The 24639-nt window shown below is 38.0% G+C and overlaps 1 protein-coding gene across 2 annotated transcripts in view; it reads right to left on the reverse strand.

The window, feature by feature from the left end:
* The window catches only part of ADGRB3 (adhesion G protein-coupled receptor B3), a 738597-nt gene that overhangs the window by 375931 nt on the left and 338027 nt on the right, over nucleotides 1–24639 (reverse strand). For both annotated transcript variants that reach the window (XM_053603066.1, XM_053603067.1), the window contains exon 9: nucleotides 14824–15018. In XM_053603066.1, the coding sequence (XP_053459041.1) occupies nucleotides 14824–15018 (195 nt within the window). The remainder of the gene's footprint in view (nucleotides 1–14823; nucleotides 15019–24639) is intronic.

The raw sequence follows: 24639 nt of genomic DNA on the forward strand, positions 1-24639 counted from the left end.
AACGGGCGTTTGGTAGTAGATGTGCTGTTTTGCTCAGTAAAAGAAAAGCATAGAGTGTAACCTAATTCTTTGTGCCCTTAATGAACCTGAAATAAAAGAAAGAAGGAAGGAAGGAGGGAGGGAGGGAGGGAGGGAGGAAGGGAGGAAGGGAGGAAGGAAGAAAAAAAAAAAAGAACAGCATAAGAAGAGTTATAAAACCTAACCCAGACAGCAAAGTGAAGAGGGAAGCAAAGTTAGGGAAGAGAATGGAGAAAGGGACCCCACCAGGAAAGCTTTATCAATAGCTCAAAGTACTGATTATGGAGGCCCAAAGGAGAACAGTAGATGAGGGAATGGAAAGGTGAGAAAAGACATTTAAATATTTAAAAAGCAGAAATGTATTTCTTTATTCACTGAATGTCTTATCTATTGTCTACTTGACACTATTCTAAGTGCAGAATATAGCAGTAAGCAAAACACAAGGGGGTTCCTGCCCTCAAGTAATTTATGCTCTGGGTGAAAGCAGTTAATAAATAAGTAAATTTTCAAAGATGATTTGAGAGGGCAATTGCAATGGTTTGAATGTGTTCTCTTGAAAATCAAGACATTGCCAAAGTGATAGCCTTAATAAGAGGGGCCTTTAAGAGCTGATTAGGACATGAGAACTCCCCTTAGTGAATGAGACTAAGGCCCTTACGAGAGAGGCTTCCCGCAGTGGCAGTGTTTGACTGGCACACCCCTCAGCCTTCAATTCCAGAGCCGGCGTCCTGCCTTTCTGGAGGTTACAGTAAGAAGTGCCATCTTGGGAGCAGAAAGCAGCCTTCTCTAGACAACCAACTTGCCAGTGCCTTGATCTTGGACTTTATAGCCTCCAGAACTGTGAGAAAATAGATTTCATTCATTATAAATCACCCAGTGTCACATATTTCATTATAGCGTAACAAATGTAGTAAGATGTTGGTAAAAAAAAAAATAAATAAATAGGTTATAGAAAAAGGCTGACTGGGTCAGGAAGATGTGTGTGTATGTGTGTGTGAGAGAGAGAGAAGAGAGAGAGAGAGAGAGAGAGAGAGAGACAAAGAGAGAGAGAGAGAGAGAGAGAGAGAGAGAGAGAGAGAGAGAGAGAGAGAGAGAGAGAGAGAGAGAGAGAGAGAGAGAGAGAGAGAGAGAGAGAGAGAGAGAGAGAGAGAGAGAGAGAGAGAGAAAGAAAGAAAGAAAGAAAGAAAGAAAGAAAGAAAGAAAGAAAGAAAGAAAGAAAGAAAGAAAGAAAGAAAGAAAGAAAGAAAGAAAGAGTGTTAGTGTAGGGAAGATCTTTCAAAGGAGACAGTATTTAAGCTGAGACCAAAATGAGAAGGCCATGGGAAGAGGAAGAGAGTTCCTGAAAAAAATAGGAAAAGAAAGCACAAATTCCCTGGGTAAAGGCAATTAGGACGAGTTTGAGAAACAGCAAGAAAAACAATATAATCTGTATGGTCTTGAATAGAAGGAAGGGTGGGGTGGAGGAGGGAAATATTCATATGGGATGCAAAAGAGTGATAAGGGTCAGAAAAAGTGGGTCTTCTGTCCCACAATGGTTATATGTCTGAGGTTCATTAGAAATAAAAGTCTGTCTTTGGCTGCTGAACGTGGGAACTAAAGTGTGGAGGAGTAAGGGTAGAAACAGAACAATCAGAAAGCATTTGCTTTAATTTTTGAAGCCAGAGATGATGGTAGCTTGGTTTAGGGAATAGTATAATGTGACGACAGATTGTAGACGGGAAGCTTAGAATGAAAGATCAGTATCGGGTTCCTAGTTCAGGTAGTTTAGGCTGATAAAGCAGGTAGCCACCATCATCCTTGAGAACCACACAAGAAATAGCAGTGGTGAGGGGAGAGAGAGAGAGAGAGAGAGAGAGAGAGAGAGAGAGATCGATCCAGTTCCACACAAGGAATCTACAATCTGGCTAAGAGAAGAAGCCCAGGCAGCCAGTTTAACTACAAGCCTACAGCTCACACAGTAGAAAATTTATTAGTAATTTGTCCTAGTTGAAAACAGGAGCCTTTTGATATCAAAAATTAACATTGCCAAGAATACAGTTGAATGGAATGAAGTCAAGGTTAAAACACTGATAATAAACTCAAGTGTGAGAGGAAAAAGCAAGAAAAATGTGAAGGTAGGAAAAGGAAGAAACAGGTGAAAGAATAAATTCTGAAGAAGACGCTCCGCAGCCGGGATAAACCCAGAGCAAACAGACTGTTCCTTCAAGGAGATAAAAATCCAAAGAATGTTCAAGATATAGTAAAACAGGTCTCATTATTTCTTTTTAGCTTTAATGCTAAATATATGATGATATATAATATCATCAACACTCCCCTAACATAGATTAAGGCCTGGATCACAGATTTTCTGCAGTAATGGCTGTGACCCTACTTCTCAGTCTCCTATATAAAAAGTATACAGAAGTGAAGGTAAGAGCAACATTGCTATACAAATCATCTGTAGTCTGCTCTAATAGATCTGTTAACAAATCTCTAAGGAATATTATAACTACCTATGCAGCAAGTGAATAAGCAAAGTAATTGATAATCAGGAAGGAGAGACCTTTAATCCATAGCAACTGGCCACTGGCATGTGAAAACTATCAAAGATTCAGGAAGGCAGCAGGTTATAATACAAGATGGTCCTAGCAGGTTTCAGGGGACAAAAGGAACCTTATGTTTCAGAATTTGAGCCTCTGGAAATCTAGGAGACAAGGGGCTCGGGCTCAGCTGAAGGCCTAGGGTGCCAAGGTCAGCACTGGGATCTGCAGTGTGTTCGGTGACCTGACCTGAGAGCTGTGGTGACAGGGCCTCTGACAGCAGAGCTGGACTGTCCCTGATTGACCACTGCAATCCACGAGGATAAAAGCATGAGAAAACAAATTTTGAAACTAATATCCCCTAACAGTCACTAGTTTAAGGGAAGGGGGGAAAGAGTTTTTAAGGACATCTTGTTTTTTAATTCTTGTTTGAACTCTGACCCAATTTTGAAAACGATGTAAGAATATTGTTGCAGGAAATCACTGGCTGTCTTTCATAATAACGTCATTTTTCTGTTATGATGTAAGGGCGTTTGACCTCTGCAGTTTCAGAATAGTTTACATGGTCAATGGTTTTTTTTTTAATTTTTACCTAATGTTATCAGTGTCTTCATGCTGACTTTATGATCAAGGATTCCAGCAAGAAGTACAGAGTGAATCTGCTCGAGGTATAACAGATGGGGTGAGGCTAAGTGGAAAGAACAAGTCGTCCAATCTTCAGCGCTTTGGGGCATGAACTCAGCGCTGCTTTCCAGTTCTCATTTAAAAATGAAAGGGGAAAAAGTTAGTGATATTTATATGGTTAAATGTGATTATTCCCCCAGAAGCAGCCTGGTAGAGCAGCCAATGTTGCAAAAACATCATAACTCAGGGCAGCAGAATCATCAGCATCATCTCTGGACAGAGGATACTTCTTTTTTTTTTTTTTGAGACAGAGTCTCACTTTCTGGCCTGCAGTACAGTGTTGTGGCATCATAGCTCACAGCAACCTCAAATTCTTGGGCTCAAGTGATTTTCCTGCCTCAGTCTCTCGAGTAGCTGGGACTACAGGAGCCCACTACAATGCCCAGCTATTTTTAGAGACAGGGTCTCATTCTTGCTCAGGCTGGTCTTGAACCTGTGAGTTCAGACAATCCACCCTCCTCAGCCTCCCAGAGGGCCAGGATTATAGGCCTGAGCCACCAAGTCCAACCTCCGAGAATGCTTCTTAATGGAGGGATGAAGTAAGTACTGGTCTCTCACTTTAGGGCAGGCCCGACTGACAGACCGAAGGGTCACCCTGTGAAAGCAGATGCCCGCATTACAGGCTTACCCCCTTGTAATCCTGCATACTGTAGACAGCAGTGACAGCAGGTCCTGTCCTGGGGCGATATGCTTAGCCTCCTCAATAAAAGAAAATTCTCAGAGTCCTTCAGCATTCCCTGTATCCTCACCCCCAAAATCTGTAACTTGAAGCCCTAATACCCATAGCTTAGAGGTGACTGATTGAAGATAAAGCTGTTAAAGAGAAAATTAAGTTAACAGAAAAGGGGAGTTAGTGTGGGCCTTGATCTGATCAGACAAGTGTCCCTATAGAGAAGAGGAGTTTAGGCTGAGTGAGGTGGCTCACAGGTGTAGTCCCAGAACTTTGGAAGGCCAAGGCAGGAGGATCACTTGAGCCCAGGAGTTGAGGTTACAGTGGGCTATGATGACACCACGGCACTCCAGTCTGATAGCTCAAGCAACAGAGAGAGACTTAGTCTCAAAATACAAATAAGCAAGCAAACAAACAACAACAACAACAAAAAGAGAATTGGAGATTAGAATTCACAGAGAGCTATCAGGGACGTGTGTGCGCAAAGAAAAACACCAAGTGAAGACACAGAGAGAAAGTGGTGACCTGCCAGTGAAAGAGGAGCCTCAGGAGAAACCAAACCTGCCAAAACCTTGGTGTTGGACTTGAGCCTCCAGAGCTGTGAGATAATAAATGTCTGTTGATCAGCCACTCAGTGTGTGGTATTTCTTATGGCAGCGGTACGTTCTCCAATAACGATTTTTTAAAAACAGAAAAACCTTTCATAATAAATGGAATCACAAAAGAAAACCACTTATATACTTTGCTAATGCAAATCTTAACCTTTTCTTGACTCTGAAGAAAATAAAGGAATATTCTGAAAGAGTAAAACTACCTATGTCAGGTTGTATTTCTTTTAGCTCACTCAAAATTATTCTTACATTACACGGCATTTTCTGACTGACAGGCTGTCTCATACATATTCTCCAGCCTCCTTTTCCTCCCTTCCTCTTCCCACCTGACCGTGGTGTACACTGTGCTCTTCTGGGCAGCTTGTCAGTAACTCTCAGCAAGCAGCCATCTTCTAGATTTTGTTTATGGTAAGATTTAATCATGTTAATTTGCAAAGCAAGATTTGTTGCTTCATCATTCCCTCATTTAAGGAAGTTATTTGGTGCTGAATTTCTTATTTTCATGTTTATAATATGGGCCAGGCTTAAGTACTACCTAGAAAGAGATGCTTGGTGTGTAACACTCTCTTACAGGGAGACACAGTAGGGAATCCTGCCAGGTAGTTAAGCATTGAAAACATGGTTATGACATGGGGTAATTGTCAGCTGCAAGTTATGGTCCTGCACTCAACCTTGTTTCCACCTAGCCAGGAATCTGGTCATTGATTTAATCAGTTCTCCTCATCTACTTGCTCTCTAATTCTGAAACAGTCCCACAGTGTTGACCTTAACGACTTATACTTCTTTTCTGTTCTCCTTTTTTCCTGACAGATTCCTTGACCTTCTCTTCTGTAACAAGTGAACAAAAAAAAAAATAAAAAAAGCAGTGTCCATGCTCCCTTAGGTGGTGTCTTGAGAAGCATCTGACTTTCTTTTCTTGGCAGGAGGGTTATCAAATAAACATCTGAACTGGCAGTAGCTACCTGTCCAAAGACTGTAAATTTTTCTTCCATCACAATCTCAACTTCTTGGATGATATTAGTAGCCACGGTTCATGATCTCTGTTGTAAGTCAAGTCCTGTGTAAGTATTTGATGTGTAAAATTGAACATGTGCATTAACCCTATGAGGTGCGTACTCTTATCTCACATTGTGGAAGAGAGAATTGAGGTCTATAGAGATGAGTAATTTGTCTTAGGTCTCAGAGGTAACAGGGGGCAAAGCCAAGCCCTGAAGTTCAGGGTTCTGCCTGGAGAATAAGCAGTCTATGCTCTTACTTCCCACTTCCCTATCTTCCCAATTCATGGCTGAGAAAATTATTAACATTTCTGGTTGCAGGACGCTTTTTGAATAGAGGATCTCGAGGCATTAGTTGCAAGAGTTTACTATAATTTCTAACTAGAAAAGATCAGATCTTCTTAGTCTGTCAGAAAAGCAGACGACCTCTACAGATGAGGCTTATCACTATCATGGTAATATCTGATATTATATTACCATGTTAATAGTTACTTCCACATTTACTGATATTCTTGGATGTGCAAAACAAAAATGCATCTGGCACTGAAACGATGGGAGAAATAATATTCCAGAGTTTTCACCAAGTGACCTAAATTTTTGATGGGGAAAACCCATGGTGCAACATATCCACTTGGTCCTCCAGTGTTTTAAGATAGCAGATCTTGACTTTGCGGAAATCACTCTCTCTCTTTTCCTTTCAATTCCTTCATCATCTAACTCTGAAACATTCAAAGTCTGCATTTAAGAAAGAAATTGGAATGCTGAGGTCAAAGCTTCCTATTAAATTTCAACCACTGGGAGAAAAACTTCTCAAATCCAGGGAATGCTTCAGATAAACCAGTGGTTTTCCAGCATTGAGTATGGCCTATTTGAAGGTCATGATCAATTTCTCTTAGTGAAATAGAGAAGAATAAAAAAATACCAGAGTATCTTATACATAGTAAGGTGAATATTATTTTGTGAAATTGCTTTTGAGTTATTTATTAATGTTAACTGTGTTTGTTATACAAGGTACGGTCAAAATAATTTGTTGTCAGGGAGGAGGAAGATGCCTGAGGAGAAAATGGCCCTTACATTCTGATGAGTTTGAGGAGCACAGCACACTGAGAGTCTCTGTGGACACCCCCACATGCTTGTTCTTTCCATTATTTTCTTTCTTCATTCCCCAAATCTAAACAGTCTCAAAGGCCTACCTTTGATCCACTAAGAGGTATCTCTTTCCCTCTTTTCTGACCCACTGGCACTAAGTTCTGCTGTCTTGGTTTCTGACCTCTATATCTCTATATCTGTATACCTCTGTATCTACCACAGCATCTTTGTGGGTCCCCCCACCATTCTTCTTTCACTCCCCAATCCATGTTACTTCTAAAAAGATTCAATCTTTTAAAATTCATATTTAATAACTTCATTTACAGAGAATCAAATCTAAACACTTCTCTTTGCTCTTAATACCCCAGTCTTCATAATCTGCATTTTCCAATATATATCTCATTATCCACAAGACTTGGTTTCCAAAACAAGCTCTGCTTATGCCATTTCTATGCTTTTGATTATACAGTCTGACGATCTGTTGAGTGTTTCTCTGCCTAAATCGCTACTCCAAATTCTATCTGAAGTCCTAACTCTCCTGTGAAGTTTTTGCTTATGACTGAAGTTCTGACCTCTGTATTTTCTAAAATTCCTAGAAGACATACTGTATTTACATTTCTCCAGTCTAGTTTCATTCATAAGTTTCTTTTTCTTCAATGATATTGCAAGCAGCTTGAGAACAAGGCCCATTGTTCACTTTCATGTTAAGAATTACAATACTAGCAATAATAATGTTATTTAGAAACCACCATGTACCAGTTAATTGGGTAGGCTATTTTTGAGGGAGGGGGACTGGATTTCACTCCGCTGCCTAGGCCAGAGTGCAGTAGTGTCATCATAGCTCACTGCAACCTCAAAGGCCTGGGCTGAAGAGATAGTCTTGCCTCAGGCTTCTCAGTAACAGAAACTATGGTCATGCGCTACCACGACCGACTAATTGTTCTATTTTTTGTACAGACGAGGTCTCCTTATGTTTCCCAGCCTGGTCTTGAACTCCTGGCCTTAAGTGATCCTTCCTCCTCAGCCTCCCAAAGTTTTGAGATAACAGGTGTGAGCCATCAGGCCTGGCCTGTGCCAGTTAAGTACCACATGCTATGCATGAATCGTTATCTATTTAATATGTATTATTTCTTAATCTCACAACAAGCCCCTCAAATAGATGTGTAGATCTTTACCATGCATATATTCTGTGTTTCTGAATTCACTTACTTGCTAAAACATATTTGTAATCTCAAAACCAAAGATCACAATGCAGTAATGACCAATTGTGGTCAGGTATAGAATGGTGAAAATTTTGAGTTGACCCTGTGGGTGCTCCCAGCTGAGAAACAGCTGGAAAATGCTCTGCCTTTTTGTTTCATTCTTCATATCGTAAACAAGTGTCCTTTTCTTTTAAGATTGTTTCTGCTTTTTTGTTGGTGATTTCACTGTTGAAAATGGCTCCAGAATAGTGCTGAGGGAGTATCTAGTGATCTTAAGTGTAAGAAAGGTGTGATGTGCCTTTCATAGAAAATAGGCATTAGATACAAACTTTGTTTAGGCATGAGGTATAATGTTGGTGGTTGAGTTTAATGTTAGCATATCAACAACAGACATTAAATAAGGTATCTTTTAAAAGACACACATATGAGTCTAGGCCATTTTTTGATCAGTTGAAAATTTTATACCCAGATTCTCAGAGGAACTTAATCCGCTATTTCTCCTTGGAACAAATGATTCAAAAGTTGTTTGTAATGGTTGTTAATTCAGTGTTTGCTGTAATTTTATAGAATATGCATAGAACTCCAAGTAATAAGAATTGATGGTGCTGAATCTTTTGTTTCTTTTTTTTTCTTAGAAATAAATAAAATAGAAAAAAAAATCAAGTAATATGCCTGCAGATAACAAGATGGTGACTGAATAAGCTGAAATTGAATTTATGTATGTCTGGTTCAACTTTGTCAGTTCTTACGGTTTCTGGTGTGAGCAGTACAAACTCGACCCTCTATTTACAAAGTGAGAGTCCGTATGACTTTTTTCCATTGGTTTAAAAAAAGTAAATGAACAAGCTTTCTCCTGCCTCCTCTCTCTTCTTCCCTTCTCTTTCTCACTCTTTCTCTCGCTTCCTGCCTTCTTCCTTCCTTCCTTCCCTTCCCTTGCTCTTTCTCTATGCAATGGATGTCCACACTAGTTTTCTTATTTTTTGTGAAACAATGTGAATTACCTAACATTATTATACTGCCCTTATTCATTCATTCATTATTTCAACAAATATTTTTGGTTATAATGCTTCAAGTGCCAGGCTATTGTGTTCTTTGAGACACAATTGTGTGTCAGCAACCTTAAAATTTACTGCTGAAGGCAGAACTAGAAATAATACTTATGATGGTATGCTTGAGAGTGCTATAGTAGGGATAGCATATAGTAGTGCTATATAGGGTTTCAAAGCTCAGAGAAGTAGCAAAAAATCTAATTCCTCTTGGGATTTGTTGAGAAGAATTTTAAGAAAACCTGATCTTCAGATTGGGCCTTGGAGGAACGTATGGCAGATCAGAAAAGCTATACCCCATAGAGATCTAACATGAGAAGAGTCTTGCAGGGATGCCTAAAGGTTTGGAGAAGAATATTCTTGAAGGAAAAGGTCTTTGAACTATGTTCTACCCATTTTTAAAAAACAAAAAAATAGTCTGAGATGCGGAATGCCCGAGCTCAGGAGTTCCAGACCAGCCTGAGCCAGAGTGAGACCTCATCTCTAAAAAATAGCCAGGCGTTGTGGTGGGCACCTGTAGTCCCAGCTACTTGGGAGGCTGGGGCAAGAGTATGGCTTAAGCCCAAGAGTTTGAGATTGCTGTGAGCTGTGATGCCACAGAACCCTACCCAGAGTGACAGATTGAGACTCCATCTCAAAAAAAAAAAAAAAAAAAATTCCTGAATTAGGGTAGGATTTGGAAGCTTAGAATTGTGTCACAGGTACAGGCAGTAGCTTTTCTTTCTTAGAGGGCCATAAAATGATGGTGTATATCAGAGTTGCTATTGCGCAAACCAGGATAAGTACAGCTCCACAGTCACATCCACAGTGTTACTTTCAGGGAAGAATAACACTTTAAAAGCAGCTTCCTTTCATGCTTCAGCAGCTGGCCAGGCAAAACCTCTGCAGCCATCTCTGCAGGGTGTAGCTGGCATGTTGCATTCAATTCTCAGGGAACTGAGAGTGGCTAGTTGGCTGGTTTATAGTACCAATAATTTCATAAACAATTTCCTCTTTTTCCCTTTGCTCTATTCTCTTTTGCGGTTCTACTTCAGTTTTGTCATAAAAAATAAATAATGGCTATCATATGCTTTGATGATGAACATAGTTTTAATTTGCAACCCCTGACAAAGAGTTAAGTGGCTGCAGGCAGGCAGAGTTATGAATGGAGGGAACCAGCCTTGCTTTGTAGTTAACTCTTGTTGCTTATTGGAGTAATTGTGCCCATTTTAATGGAATTTGGAGTTGATTTAGTAAAGGGAAACGTTTGAGATCTAGCCACGCATTTTTCTATGAAAATAATGTCAATTATTTTTACTTCTGAGAATTCACAGGATAAAGTTTCTATGTCCCACTTATCTTAATTTATAGGGGAAAACAGTATACTTATCTGGTTTAAAACATGTAGACTTATCTGGTTTAAAACATGTAGGTGTTATATACATTTTGCTTCCTCTTTTTCTATTGTCAATCAATGGCAGTAAATTATTCCTCTTAATAAAAGAAAAATAATAATTCTAAGAACTTAAAGTTTGGGTGAATGCTGTCCCTCAGTAAGGCAAATGGGGAAAACTTAAATCATAATTTTATGGATTCCTTAAGCTGAAAACGTATTCTGATTTATGAAATTGCCAAGCTATGTATGTTAAAGTATTTTTTAAAAAAAAAATATTAAAATTAAAAATAACAGCTTTCTGTGTGAGCTCATTTACAGGATGACAACAACAATAATTTACATAATTTATTTTAAGGGTAAATCTACATTCTATGTGTTTGTTCATTTAAAATATTTATATAAATTTCTCACATCCTTAACTGTGATTATTGAACAGAAATAGATTGGATAAAAACACAAGGAAAAAAATATTTTACTGACATTTAGAAACCGTATTGAATGAAATTTTTCATGAACAGGTTTCAAAAGCAAAAAAAGAGTTGCTTTTTAGTAATAATAATGATGACTGCACATCTGAATGGGAGTCACCTGCACAAAGAGAAATGCTTCATGGGTTGGGACAAATCATAGCAGTTTTCATGTTCTTAACTGATAATATTATCAGAGCCATCTTATTAACCTCCAAAAATTTCCAAGGTCTTCACAGTTTAATTTATGTAATTCTTAATAGAAAAATGCAAATACATATATATCTGTGTGTATATGAGTCATTAAATCCCAGTAATTTACTAATGAGATGTCTAGGCTTTTCTGATGATCTCATTTATATTAGCTATTTTATATCTATAATAACTATTCTATGTTTCTTTCACCAATACATCAAATCTATTTTTAGTGAATCTAGCATTACCAGCCACTTTACATAAAATGCCTTGCACATTACTACATTTAAAAGAACTCATTCTATTTGAGTTTTGTCTTTCCTCATCATTTTCCAGTGGATAAAGAATGATGAAAAAGCTCAGCAGCACATGCATGATTATTAATTTTGTTGTTAATTAATTCAATGAATATTTGTTGAACACCTTGCCTAGTTAAGATTATATGCTAAATCTTGTTTGGTGGATGTGGGCTGGAGCTTGGCTAGGGTCCAAAGATGAATCAGAAAAGTTTCTCCTTTTTCAAAGATTTGCTAATGAGTGCTAATAATACAACATATAACGAGATGCGAGAGAAAAAGTGCTGCTGGTGATTAGAGGCCCAGAGAACCAAGAGATGACTTTAGAAGGTTGGCACAGACCAAGCCAGTCTAAAAGCACAAAAGAAGCAAAGACCTGGAGCCAGGAACAGGCAGAGCTTACAGGAAGCAGGAAGGGGCTCATTTGCATCAAGTGTCTGATTGGCTAAGAGGATGTGTAATCCCTTCCAGAGGAAGTGTAATCCATTGCAGAGGCTGGAAAGGTAGATAAACTACCTCTGAGGAGTATTCTACAAACCAAGATAAAGACTTTGAGTTGTCATTTAGGAGGCCTTGATACTACAGCAAGGTTTCTGAGTCAGAAGAGACATAAAGCTGCCTTAGGACAATTAAGTACAACAGTGAACAACATGGATAGGGATTTAGGTAGATATGGGAGGGAAGATCAAAGGAAAGAGGCTGAAAAAATATGTAGGCTGAGGTAAGGAAACTGAGGTAAGGAAATGCTGCCTTAGAAAACGGCAGTAGGAATGGATGAGAAAGGGCACTGTGCTGGTGACCCAACGGGAAAGGAAAAGAAGGGAACAGACGAGATATTACATGTTCAGCCTTGGAACTGCTAACTCTACAAACAAAAAACAGAAAACACAAGAAAAACTGAATTCAAGATTAATTTAGTTGATGCCATGGTAAGTCTGAGCTGCTACCCAATTAAAAATGTCTAGAGTCCTCAGAAATGACAAATTCTGAAGTGAAGGGCTGTTCATTATGGTTATGAACCATAGTCTATAGTCATGCAAAGAAGACAAAAAGTATTTGCAGAGTAAAGGGATTAAGTTGTGAAAAGTCAAATACGTGAGGCCCAAAGTTCTCTGAGATTTCAGAGGAGAGAAGGATCATTTTCAGATGGAGTTAGGAACTTGGTGGTCTGGCATTTGAAAAGACTTACTGGACTTGAGCTAGGATTTTGGCAGGTGGACATAGAAGAAGAAATTCCAGAAGAGGATGGATGGCATCCCAGTTATCTGAAAAGACACAGCAAAGCCCATGCCACAGGAAAATGTAGCTCCCCTCTGTAAGGGAATGGTGAGGACACCACAGTGCTTGGGATTTTATGTATATTCAGGGAACTAATGAGGAAGTAGGATGGAAATGGAGAAACGGTTTCTGACTATGCTAACCTGACAGCAAAATTATCAGCCAAATTGCTCTATTTAAGTCAAATCAGCTAAAGCCCCTGACTAAACAATTGTTTAAGTTAATTGTTCAGTGAGTACTGACTGATAATAAATAGCTCAATCAAAACATGTTGAAAATATAACTTGGGAATCTTAATTTCTTAAACTTCAGCACCTATCTGAACTCTTAAAGCCCTATATGTTTGAGAGTTAGAGATTATTCAGTGCAGCATTCTACCAGGTGCTTTGGAACATCTGAAGGGTTTTTTAAATTAAAATTTGCATTTCACATTGAAGACTTTAAATGTTACTTTTTAATGTAAATGCTAATACATCCAAGTATTTCAGAACTTTCAGGGAAAAGGTACACTCAGTTTACTTTTTAAAATTATAAAAACTGTTTCTTTGTCAGGAAAAAAATACATCTTTGAAATGCTCAAATGGTAGTAAGTCTTCCATCCAAACCTCTCAATGTATTTCTTTTTCTTTCACCCCTTACAAAAATTGACTCAAGATAGATAAGAGACTTAAATCTAAGACAAGAAACAATAAAAATCTTTGAAGAATGTGTGGGTAAAACTCTTGATGATGTTGGATTGGGGAAAGACTTTAATAACAAAAGACTTTAGTGGCCATCACAACAAAAAAAATTAACAAATGGGACTTAATTAAGCTGAAAAGATTCTGTACAAAAAAGGACACAACAAGTAAAGCAAAAAGACAACCTTCAGTATGGGAAAAGATATTTGCAGGGTATCAATCTGACAAAGAGTTGATAACTACAATCTACAGAGAACTCAAGTTAATCAACAGAAAGAGTAAGCAATCCCCTGTGCCTCTGGGCAAGAGAGAGGAACAGAACCTTCTCTGAGGAAGACAGATGAATGGCTAATATACATTTGAAAAAATGCCCATCCCTGATCATCAGAGAAATGCAATTCAAAACCACTCTGAGATATCACCTAACCCCAGTGAGAATGGCCCACATCACAAAGTCTCAAAGCTGCAGATGCTGGTGTGGATGAGGAGAGAAGGGAACACTTTTACACTGCGGATGGAATTGCAATCTAATACCACCTCTCAATGTATTTTTATGATCGTAATTTTAAAAAGGAATACTAGTGATGTAGAACTCAGCAGGAATAATTCTCATAGCCATGACTTTCAGCAGTATACACATGTAATTTTAGCAATATATGCAACTCTATACAAATCAGGGCATCTGTATTATTTACGAATGATTCTGTGATTTCACAGTCTTCTTTTCCTCTTTCCCTCAATAGTTAATTAAAACAAATATAAACAAAATAAAACAAATTGTGTGTTTTCCAAGTGAAATTCAAATAAAGCTCACAAATGAATAGTAGGTTGAAAGAAAAAAATACCTGATCTGGGAGTTTTGCCAAATCTTTATTTAAATGAACTTAATGCAGAGAGATATAGGAAGAATAGTTACACCGGAAATGCAGAAATCAACTCAGCATTCTTGGCAAGAGTATCTTTTAGTCTATAGCACAAAAAGAGTTCATCTGAAATGCAAACTGCAGTTGCATTAAATGTGCTTTGTTAGCCATTCAACAAGCTTTGCTTTAATGGCAAAGGCAACATAGCAATTGTGTGAGCGCTTAAAATTTATTATGGAAATAAATGATGTTGCTCTAAAAGTCTTCCGTGACAAGAAAACATATGCTATGAGGAGTTACTGAATTACCAATTTTCTTATCCAAAACAATTTTTTTATTTGCCTCAGATTTTCAGGCAACGGTGCCACAAAATTAAATATGGTTCTCCCTCTTCTAATAGCAAACCTCCCAAAAAACCTTATACTACGTCTTCTTTGCATGTTATAGTCCATATGCTTTCATTATGCTTAATGTACTTTTAATAGTCTCCTATGGCAAGATGGTGATATCAAATGTTAAAATAAAATATCCAGGATACCACCTTGAATTTGCTATAGCCTCTGTCTTCTCTGAGGGCTCAAAGCACTTCATGCATGTTCTCATTCAGTATCTCCAGGAGGGGCAATATGTACATTTTATGGTTGAGGATGCAGGGGTGAAGAATGACTAAGGGAACTGAGGTCATTTCCAGAGCTGGCACCAGGCACAGCTGGACGGTTGCCCTGCAGGAGTGAGTGAGTATTCTTCTACGCCCAGAGGGCTGCCCTGGGTTCTCGGGGCCCAAACTTGATTACATCTTCACTAGTCTTCTCCTTCCTGGAATTGTCTCCCTTACCTGGACGCCATCAGATGCAGGGATGTAACTTGCCCTTTTAAATGTGTCTGTTACATTTCTCAAGATCTCCACAGACATCAGAAGATCGCCTGCATAGAAATTTTTCCTCTGAGTTAAATCCAGCAGTGTCTTCGTCACCTGGGACATGCCGTCGCCTGCCAGCATTCTCTGACCCTTGGCGAGGTGCTCCTTAATCTGTGGTGGTCAAAAGAACAGAAGAACCATCAGAATCTTCCCATTTCTCTGCGTATCTCTATCAAACAACTGTATGTAAAAAATTGCTCACTCAACTTTAAAATAGCCTTGCAATACTTGTGTGGATTTTAAAACCAAATTTTGTGTATCCCATATTCAGATGAAAACACCCAGCATGAGAAAACTAATGTATACATTTTGGCAGGCCCGATGGACTTGCCACTTCTAGTTAGAACACAATACAACACACTGGGGAAAATGTGTGTTAATTTAGGTTTTTAATTGGAGTAAAAATTTAAAGAAATACTTTTGCATATGGAAAACATGGGAGATTGTTTAGTAATGTGTGATCAGATATGGGAGATTATAAACACTTCAAAATATCTACTCTTTACTAACAAGCTTAGCATATTAACTTTTGCCATACATCTTAAAATAAACACATCTTTATATAGCACCCAAAAAAGTTGTCACAAGGACAATTTTAACTTATGAACATATCTCTAAACTTTAGATATTTACTATGACATGATTGAAAGCTAGATTATTTTTGCTTTCTTTTAAAAAATAAACAACAGCAAAACTAATAAAAAATTCCTTAACAACAGAATGAACCATGAAAATGTGAAGCTTAAATTAGTTTGATGGCCATAGAAATGTGCTGCCAATTCTCTTATCTGCTTTTCTTACATTTCAAGGGAAGGGGACAAACATCTTACACTATGCAAGAAAATACAAAACCAGGAGATAATAGAGCTAGTGAAGAGAAAGCAAGACTCTATTGTACTTTTACCTGCTTACTAAAATTGTTCTTTACCTTCTCATTGCTAAATCTGTGCTAAAATTAACTTCCAATTGTGAAATAATCAAGAACATGCCAGAGAAATATTGAAATAGATAGGTTAAAGTGTAATAATTATAATTATCAATTTCCATTAAGAAAAATACTTTATTTTCCCCCATATTTTCTTTCATTTCTGTCCATCTCCCTTAGGTGGCAGCCATCAGTCGCAAACTAAAGCCCAAATGATTGACACGGCATCAGTAATTTAGGCCTATTTGCCCATTTCTTTAGGCCCAATGCCAGTTGCTATAGAGTGGCATCAACACCTTTCATCATGATATAGACACAGCATTGGCCAATAAAAAGGATGGGGACCCACAAATGAGAAGCCAGCTGGTTTCCACAATGACATGAACCATCAGGCTAAATGCCTGCTTCAAAACTACTGACAATTATTTGCAATTTCCTTTCCAGTCCTGTTTCCATGACTTCATATTTTTGCACTAAATATTCCACCCTCCTTCCTTTCCTTATCTCTTGTTTAAAAACTGCTCTGAGTTAGACTTTGTTCTACCATATCTCTTACCTAGGAAAATACAAACAGCATTCTCCTCACAGTTAATAGGAACCACTTGCTTACGTATCTTTTTGCCTCCATAGTGTTTCAGCATTTTGAGGGGTAGGTTCCCTGTCTTATTAAAAGCCTTACCATACAGTTCAAAGCAACTTTTTTAGACTGAATCACTTGTTAGGCCTAAGTACATCTTTGTGGTACGACACGATGGATTGAGCTTCAGAGACAGGGGTGACTGCATTGGTCTTTCAATTTTGCAGCTTATTACTCATGTAATGGAGGCACAAGAGACTGCATTTACTACATTTCTTCTACGATTTGAAAAGTATGACTATGTTGTAAAAGTGTTTTAAGATCATTCTCTTAATTTGAACGAACCCATACAAGCCTAACATAACTAGCAGAGGAGCTAGAACATTCAGGAAAGCATCTTCCCCGTGATCTGTCTGCCCTACATGCTCTACTTCCTGAAGACTTCGAAGACGTTCCCCTCGTTCACTGTACTCTGGCCACTCTGGTCCTTTTTCCCTTCAATGACATTAGCTGCAAGCCTGTTCTATTGTCTTTGCTTTTGATCTTCTATTTGCCTGGAACAGTCTTTCGCCATGCTTGTTCATCACCTTCTCAGAGAGGCCTTACCCAACTCTCTCTCTTTACTGGAATCCTTGTGATTCTCTGGGATCTTACCCAACTTCATGGCACTCAAGTTTCCTGCCACTATGCAATCTATGTCTTGGCTCATTCATTTTTCTGCCTTTGCTGTTAGAATATAAGCCTCATGAAGGAGATGATTTTGTCTATTTTGTTTATTGGTATATCTCAGCATCTACATATTTTTTTACTTTTTTTTTTTGACACAGAGTCTTACTTTGTCACCCTTGGTACAGTGTCATGGCATTATAGCTCACACTGTAACAACCTCAAACTCTTGGGCTCAAGCGATCCGCTTGTCTTAGCCTCCCAAGCAGCTGAGACTACAGGCATCCACCACAATGCCTGGCTATTTTTAGAAATGGAGTTTCACTCTTGCTCAGGTTGAAATCCTGAGTTCAGGCAGTCTACCCTCTTTGTCCTCCCAGAGTGCTGGGATTACAGGCATGAGCTATCATGCCTGGCCTAGCATTTACATCTTATTCAACACACACATTGAATGAATGACTCCTGTACTTACCCTTTTAGGTCATGGGATTAAGTTAGGCACATTTGGAAAATACCCTAACTCGTTCATGAACAGAGTCCACAGCAAATTCTCATATCAAATATCATGAGATAAGTAAACTGTCTGACATAAAGAGACAGTATAGCCCTGGGCTGTAAAAGTGTCTGGTTCAGTAGGTAAAGTGCGAGGTAAGTTCTGTAGAGATATAAAGTTAAGGTCTAACCTTAAAAAATGTCATAAAATTTGGTCCTCTATTTTGTGTTGGGGATGCAAATCACAGCTGCAATACTCAAAGCTGCAGAAGATTAAATTGTTCTCCATTAGGAATAGAAGGCAGCAATGGTTGCCAAGGTAAATAATGCCTGACTGCTTCAAATAAGCCTTTTATCTATGATGCTGGCAAGCCAGACCTGAGAGGAATTTAACTCATATAGCTCTAATGTATGCTTCCTCTCAAACAAAACGTCACAACATTGACTCGAATCTTGAGAAATAAAACATTTAGACATGTTTTCTGCTTGCAATAAAAATAGTTACAGAAGGCACTGGATGGTTCAACTCATAGGAAAGCCAGTCTGTCACGTCTGGGTCAGCATCAAATCCTGCCCTAGTCCATAGTAAATTAACGTCATTGCCATCTGACAGCTGCTTAGCAGGCTCATGTGTGCAATGAGTTGTTCTCAGGCCAGCTCTTAGCAAACAGGTGCCCAGATCACAACACCAGTTCTCACAATTGGCGCTGATTAGCATCCTTCCTGGCATTGTCAGTGAAAAGTGCTCAGGAAAAATACCTTGCAATATTTTCCACACTGGTATAGACTATTCACAGTGTTTATACAGGGCATAAGGAGCATTTGGATGAGACACATTTCTGTCTACAACATATTTACTTGAAAGACAATTCCCAGTTGCTGATCTTCCTTTGACAAAACAAATGTATTGTGAAAGGTTTGTTTTTTACTTTCTGCCTAAGCGTTGTTACCTTTTTTCTAGAATGACAAATATAAGTTTATCTGCTAGATTGTTCTTTTTCTTTGCTGGATTATGAACAAGCTGAAACTAACAGGTTTGCTCACCTTACTTTTTCTCTATTTCAAACTGTTCTTCATTTGCAGTCTCTCTTTCCTCCTTTGGGTTATTTCTGTGGTTTAATTCTAACATGATCTCTAAGATTTTGAATCCCATCCAATCCTTTCTTCAAAATTTCTCTCTTAAAATCAGCCTTTTATTTAAGATAATGATGTGTTTTATTTATTTATTTTTATTTTTTTTTTTTTGTAGAGACAGAGTCTCACTGTACTACCCTCGGGTAGAGTGCCGTGGCGTCACATGGCTCACAGCAACCTCTAACTCTTGGGCTTAAGCGATTCTCTTGCCTCAGCCTCCTGAGCAGCTGGGACTACAGGCGCCCGCCACAATGCCCGGATATTTTTTTGTTGCAGTTTGGCCGGGGCTGGGTTTGAACCCGCCACCCTCGGCATATGGGGCCGGCACCCTACTCACTGAGCCATAGGCAGCGCCCCGATGTATCTTATTTAAATACCAACTTTTCATATTGTTAACTTCCTTTTAATTATCTTCTCTCTGGTTTTCTTCAAAAGCAAAAGTATAAAGTCTGGTTGGAGACTAAAACTTATTAAATTGCAAATTAAACTTTCTAATTATCTATAAATCATACTTTGTGAAAATCTTGCTAGTATGTTAAATTTAAAGAGCATCTGGACTGGACTCGTAAAGTCTAGATTTAAGTTGTGGTCCTTACATGTAGACTTTACTCACTACACAGGACCACTGGAAAAATGATTTACCTTTATTTTAGGATCATTTGATTTGTCTGCATATAGGAAAAAAACTATTACTTGGCTGTGATGATGGATCAATACAAAGACAGAGGTCAAAGTAGACATTCAGTGATTGTTTCCTCTTATTCTCCCATCATCTTCAATTTCCAATTTCTCTGAATACTACTATGTAGAGTTCTATCTCTATCCCTTTCCTCATGGACATGAGATGGATACTTGGCTAGGTCTTCAATACCTAACTTCCAGAACACTAATTCTTTCTTCCACTGGATCTAATTGGCTATTTAGTCTATCCATCGATTTCAATGACAATATTTTTCACTTACAAAAGTTCTGTTCAATTTTTTTCATATTCTTCCATGCTTTCTGTTGTTTTGTCCCTTAATTATTTTAAATCAAGGTATTATAGTTTTAAAATGTACTTTTTGTTATGTTTTATTTCTTGCTTTGCTAAATCTCCTGATTCCTGCATTTTCTGATTTTCCCTCATGGTGTTTTGCTTTGTGGTATTTGTAATTATTGCAAAATGATAGTGGGATATATCTATCCTTTGGGAGCCCCAAGTTAATGTAACAGTTATTAGAGATACTTTTGAGTGTATTTCTCTGGGGGTGATACCCTCAGATGGTTCAATGTTTCAGCATTAATTTATGCTAATTTTCATGTTAATTCTATCTGCTCATGGTTTAGGATAGGAGTTTCAGTTTCTGAAGGGTGATTTTTTCCCTTTCTCTCCTAAACCTTTTACGTGTATCAACTTTCTTATACACGTTGTAGGCCTAAGAGTGCACAGGGTTTTCTAGTGCATGAGGCCTCAATACAGTGTCAGGTCATTGCTGGAGGCTTGGTGGGGGCATCACTGCTAGCGCAGAGGAGCCTTGCCACCATTCCCAAGAAGGCTTCAGAACCGTGGTTCTCAACCTTCCTAATGCCGCAACCCTTTAATACAGTTCCTCATGTTGTGGTGACCCCTAACCATAAAATTATTTTCGTTGTGCGGTCATCACAACACGAGAACTGTATTAAAGGGTCGCAACATTCGGAAGGTTGAGAACCACTGCTTTAGAATCTCAGCCCTCAGCACCAAGCGCTTACATGTGATCTGAAGCTCCCACAGCTTTTTCCTATCAATCTAGCTTTGATTCCCCTCCCCCCCCCCACTTTATTTCTGGTATGTAAGGATTCCCTACCTTTCTTTTCAGAGAAGCTACAACTCACTATTTGAAAATATTAATATATACTTACTGTAGTTTATGCGGAACTCAACACGATTGATGAAGGTCAGTTTGGTCCACCACACTGTTCCAACATTGCCACAGATACCCTGATAATAATCAGTTTATATTTGTCACCATTTCCCAAAGAAATTTCATGGATTCCCTGAAATTTCTTGTTTATTCTCTGACTCATGCTGCCCCAAATCCTCTTGTTAAATTATCTCTCCTTTCTTCTTCATGAATTCTCTTCAGATAAGATAACTGCAATCATGATATGATCTCTACTTTCAAGCCTCATAGAAGTAATCTTGCTTCTATGTTATGTTGTGGTAGTGTTATCTCGTCACTAGACCATAAACTCCTAAAGGGCCTGTAGTTTCATAGTCATCTTTGTTTTCCCTGCAAACTTCAGCACAATGCCACACAAAAGCACCTGTTCACAGAGCTTGCTAAATTGAACTGAAACTACAGCAGGATTGTCTTTTACCTTCTGCATCTCTTAAGATTCAAATTTGACAAGGTAAAAGCAGCAGTCCATGATTATTCAAAACAAAGAAGTGAGAAATATGTAATAATTGGAACATTTTATATTTCATGAGAGAATTGCCTGTTAAGATATCCAGTTAATATGAGTAGGCAAAGAATTTCAGAAATTTTAGACATCTACAGTCCGGCTTATATAATTTCTATCCCTATAAATTAATATATCATTTATTGGGTACTGATCATTGGCAAGCATTGGAGTAGACCTTTTTATAAGTCTATCATTTGAGTTTTAAAATGACCCTTGGAGGTGCTATAATTACTGATATTTCAGATGAAGGAGCAGACATGTAGTAAGGTTAATCTGTATTCCCCAAGATTACGGGGTTCCTATAGCGAGATTCGAGCTCAACCCGTCTGATTTCAGAGTCCATGTACTTAACTATACTTAACCCAGGTTTTCATTATACAGTGCATTCATTATAAATTGTACAAATGTTTATTTTGACAAAGTTTAGATATGTTAATATATTCAATGTTTTGACAATATTTAAAAATCATTCTCAAACACATTTATTTTAAAGAAACATGTTTTTCAGATGAAGAAAGAATACAAGAAAAAAAAAAAAGACTTGAAACTACTTACCAGACTGTCAAGGTATTGCCAATTATTTGATTAATAGTTGCTATTTCAGGATTTAATGTATAAATGTTACTAATGCCATTTACCACACTACCTACAATAGATATTATAGGTAGTTTTACTCAAGCGGCAAAAGGAGCTTCTTAAGGATGTGACAAGGACTCTGTTTCCTTTGGATGGTATTGTTGGACTTTTTTAACTTTTAGTCACTGAGCGATTTTAGCAAGGTTTTATAATTTCAATATTTCCATTTAAAATTCTAATTATCAGTGACTATACCTACTCATATTGCAACACTCCATGAGCATGATTGCTCCAAAGGACAAGTCTTAAAAGTGTCTGTGTCATCCATGTTAATATTGTTGATGAGCTCCACAGTGAAAGGGAATGAAATGAAGCCTAAAAATTGTTGCTTTTCATAGTTCTAGATTAAGCCTCCTTGCTCTTTATAGAGAGAGATGCGGTGAAGGTCATGGTTTAAAGAGTAGGTGTGTTTCTGAAATAACCATATTCTTTTTGTTTTATACCTCCCACTGCCAGCCACACAGTTGCCTCTATTGTGTGAATCCTAAAAAAAAGGCTTATCATAGTTGTTCTGTGCAAAGACACTAACTTTAAACATCATATATTTATATATTATTTTCAGCATCAACTCCTACAGTCCATCTGTAAAGTATATTAAAGGCTTTCACAGTTCTAAGTGGTTTCAATTAAAAGATAATTATACATGAAGCTTCTTTTCATAAAGCAATAATCAGAATATACATCTTTCAATTCAGTTCATAATTCTGTTGTTTTCTAAAGCCCAAGTCACTCCCTGGATGATGGTATTAGGTTACTTATATTTCTACCTGCAGTCAACAAGAAAGACAGAGGTTATCTAGATTATTCTTAGGGAAAAGAATATAACATACTCTTAGATCTAATTTGTGAATATTTCTTAATTTCCCCTATATTTGATATAAAAAGCTTTTGCTCATCTCAGAGTTGCCTTAAGGCTAGAATTTAAAATTTTAAAAGACAATTCTCATATAGAGACAATATGACAGGGCAGATCTAGTTCAGAATTGCCCTGCATAAATCATATATGTGTCACCCAGGACCTAGAAATGTCTTATAAATATGATTTGGCCACAGGGGTATGGATGTCTTTGTTTCTTATCCCAGGAATCGCTGAGGTAAGAAATAGGATGGCGCTAATTTGAGGACTGCAAATTATAGATTTAAGAATAAACTGAGTCATGAAGTTAAAAAAACAAACAAAAAAAAAACGAAGTCAGATATACACTGTGCACACTTCCTTAAAACCCAGAACTTTTGAAAATAAGAATGAAAGGATAGTAGATTTATCAACCTAGTAGAAACTAGAAACAGCTTTAAGAGTGATTGGGTAGAATTTGACAAAAGTTACAATCCTGAGCAAAGGACATAAGTAGGTGAGATTTCTTTCCTGAACACCGAATGTTCATAAATATTTTGATCCAGGAATGGAGCTAGCATATGCTCTATGAGCTCAAAGCAGTGTCATGGTCACAGACTGGGACCAGAGTTTTAGGACCCTTTCAAGTGGGAAACAGAACTCTAAATGACCTCATCACTTCTTTAAGGCTTGCTCAATCCATTTCCATGACTTGACCTTTCTGCTTCTAGGGAAAGCACATCACTCCGTGTCCCTTAGAACAGGATAGGCTATGCTATGCTAACAAACAACCCCAAACTCCCTGTGCCTGAAACAACCAAGAACTACATCTCACACTACACATACAACCCACAACATCAGGGAGGCAGATCTGTTCATCATTGTCGTCCAAGAGCTTGAGGTGATGAGGGCAATAGAACTTGCACTAGTAATGACATCATTAGGCCTGTAATGACAAAGTTCGCCACCTTACCCCACCAATGGACCAGAACTGGGCCCCCAACCTTAAGGGGATGAGGAAGCACAATTCTCCTATGGGCCCAGGAAAAGAAAATCATGTGTCACCTAATCTGTTATGTCTCGTGATGGCACAGAGCTCACTAATTGTTACCTTACTTCTCTGCCTCTTTCTAACACCAATGCATTCATTCATCAAAACTTCAACTCTAGATAAAATCTACCACAGTGTTTCTCAAACTTTAACATGCATATAAACCACAAAGAGAACTTTTCAAAAGGCAGATTCTGATTAAGGGATTTTCATGTGGGACAGAATTTGAGAGTCTACATTTTCAGAAAGCTCTCAGGCACTACTAATATTTCTCGTTCTCAAAAAACATTTTGAAGAGCAAGGCACTACCAAGTGCCTTTTCTGTATCTGCACCTGAGTAGCTCTACTCAGCTGGAGAAAAATCACAACTAAACTGACGACTTATACTCTAAATTCTGTATTTCAAACCTCAGATTACACTCAGTGCAGCCTGGTAATCCTATTATGTTTCTCTAATAGGCTTATTTTCAATCTCCTGGAAATTACTATTTTATACCTTTTCATCTCTCCTGAAAAGACATAGCATCTCCTCCTAAATCCTCACTCTTAGCTAATGATCCTGCCTCAAACTGAATGGAGAAAATGGAATCCATGAGAAGAAAAACCCAGAATCTCTCCCACGCAAAACCTACCAAGTTCTTTTCACTGTATTCATCTTTCCCTTCTGCTCGCCATGTTATTTCTTCTCCAACCAAAGCCATTTTTTTTCTTCTGCAACTTTTGCTATAGATCTCAGCTCTTTCGGCCTTCTTGACTTTTCATTAATTTTATTGTTTCTCTTCTAATTTTTTACTGTAACTCTTTCTATCAGATCTTTTAATATATAAAATGTTCTAATACTTCCATTTAAAACAACAAAAATAGTAATATCTAAACCTTTTTTGACCTTACCTGTTTTTCTGAACTCTACCCTATTCTTCTGCTCCCCTTCATCATCAAAATCTAGCCTTTCTTCACTTCTTCATTCCCTGTTCTTTAGGCTGATGTCT

Source organism: Nycticebus coucang, chromosome 9 (assembly GCF_027406575.1).
Source record: "Nycticebus coucang isolate mNycCou1 chromosome 9, mNycCou1.pri, whole genome shotgun sequence".
In the NCBI taxonomy this organism is placed as follows: Eukaryota; Metazoa; Chordata; class Mammalia; order Primates; family Lorisidae; genus Nycticebus; species Nycticebus coucang.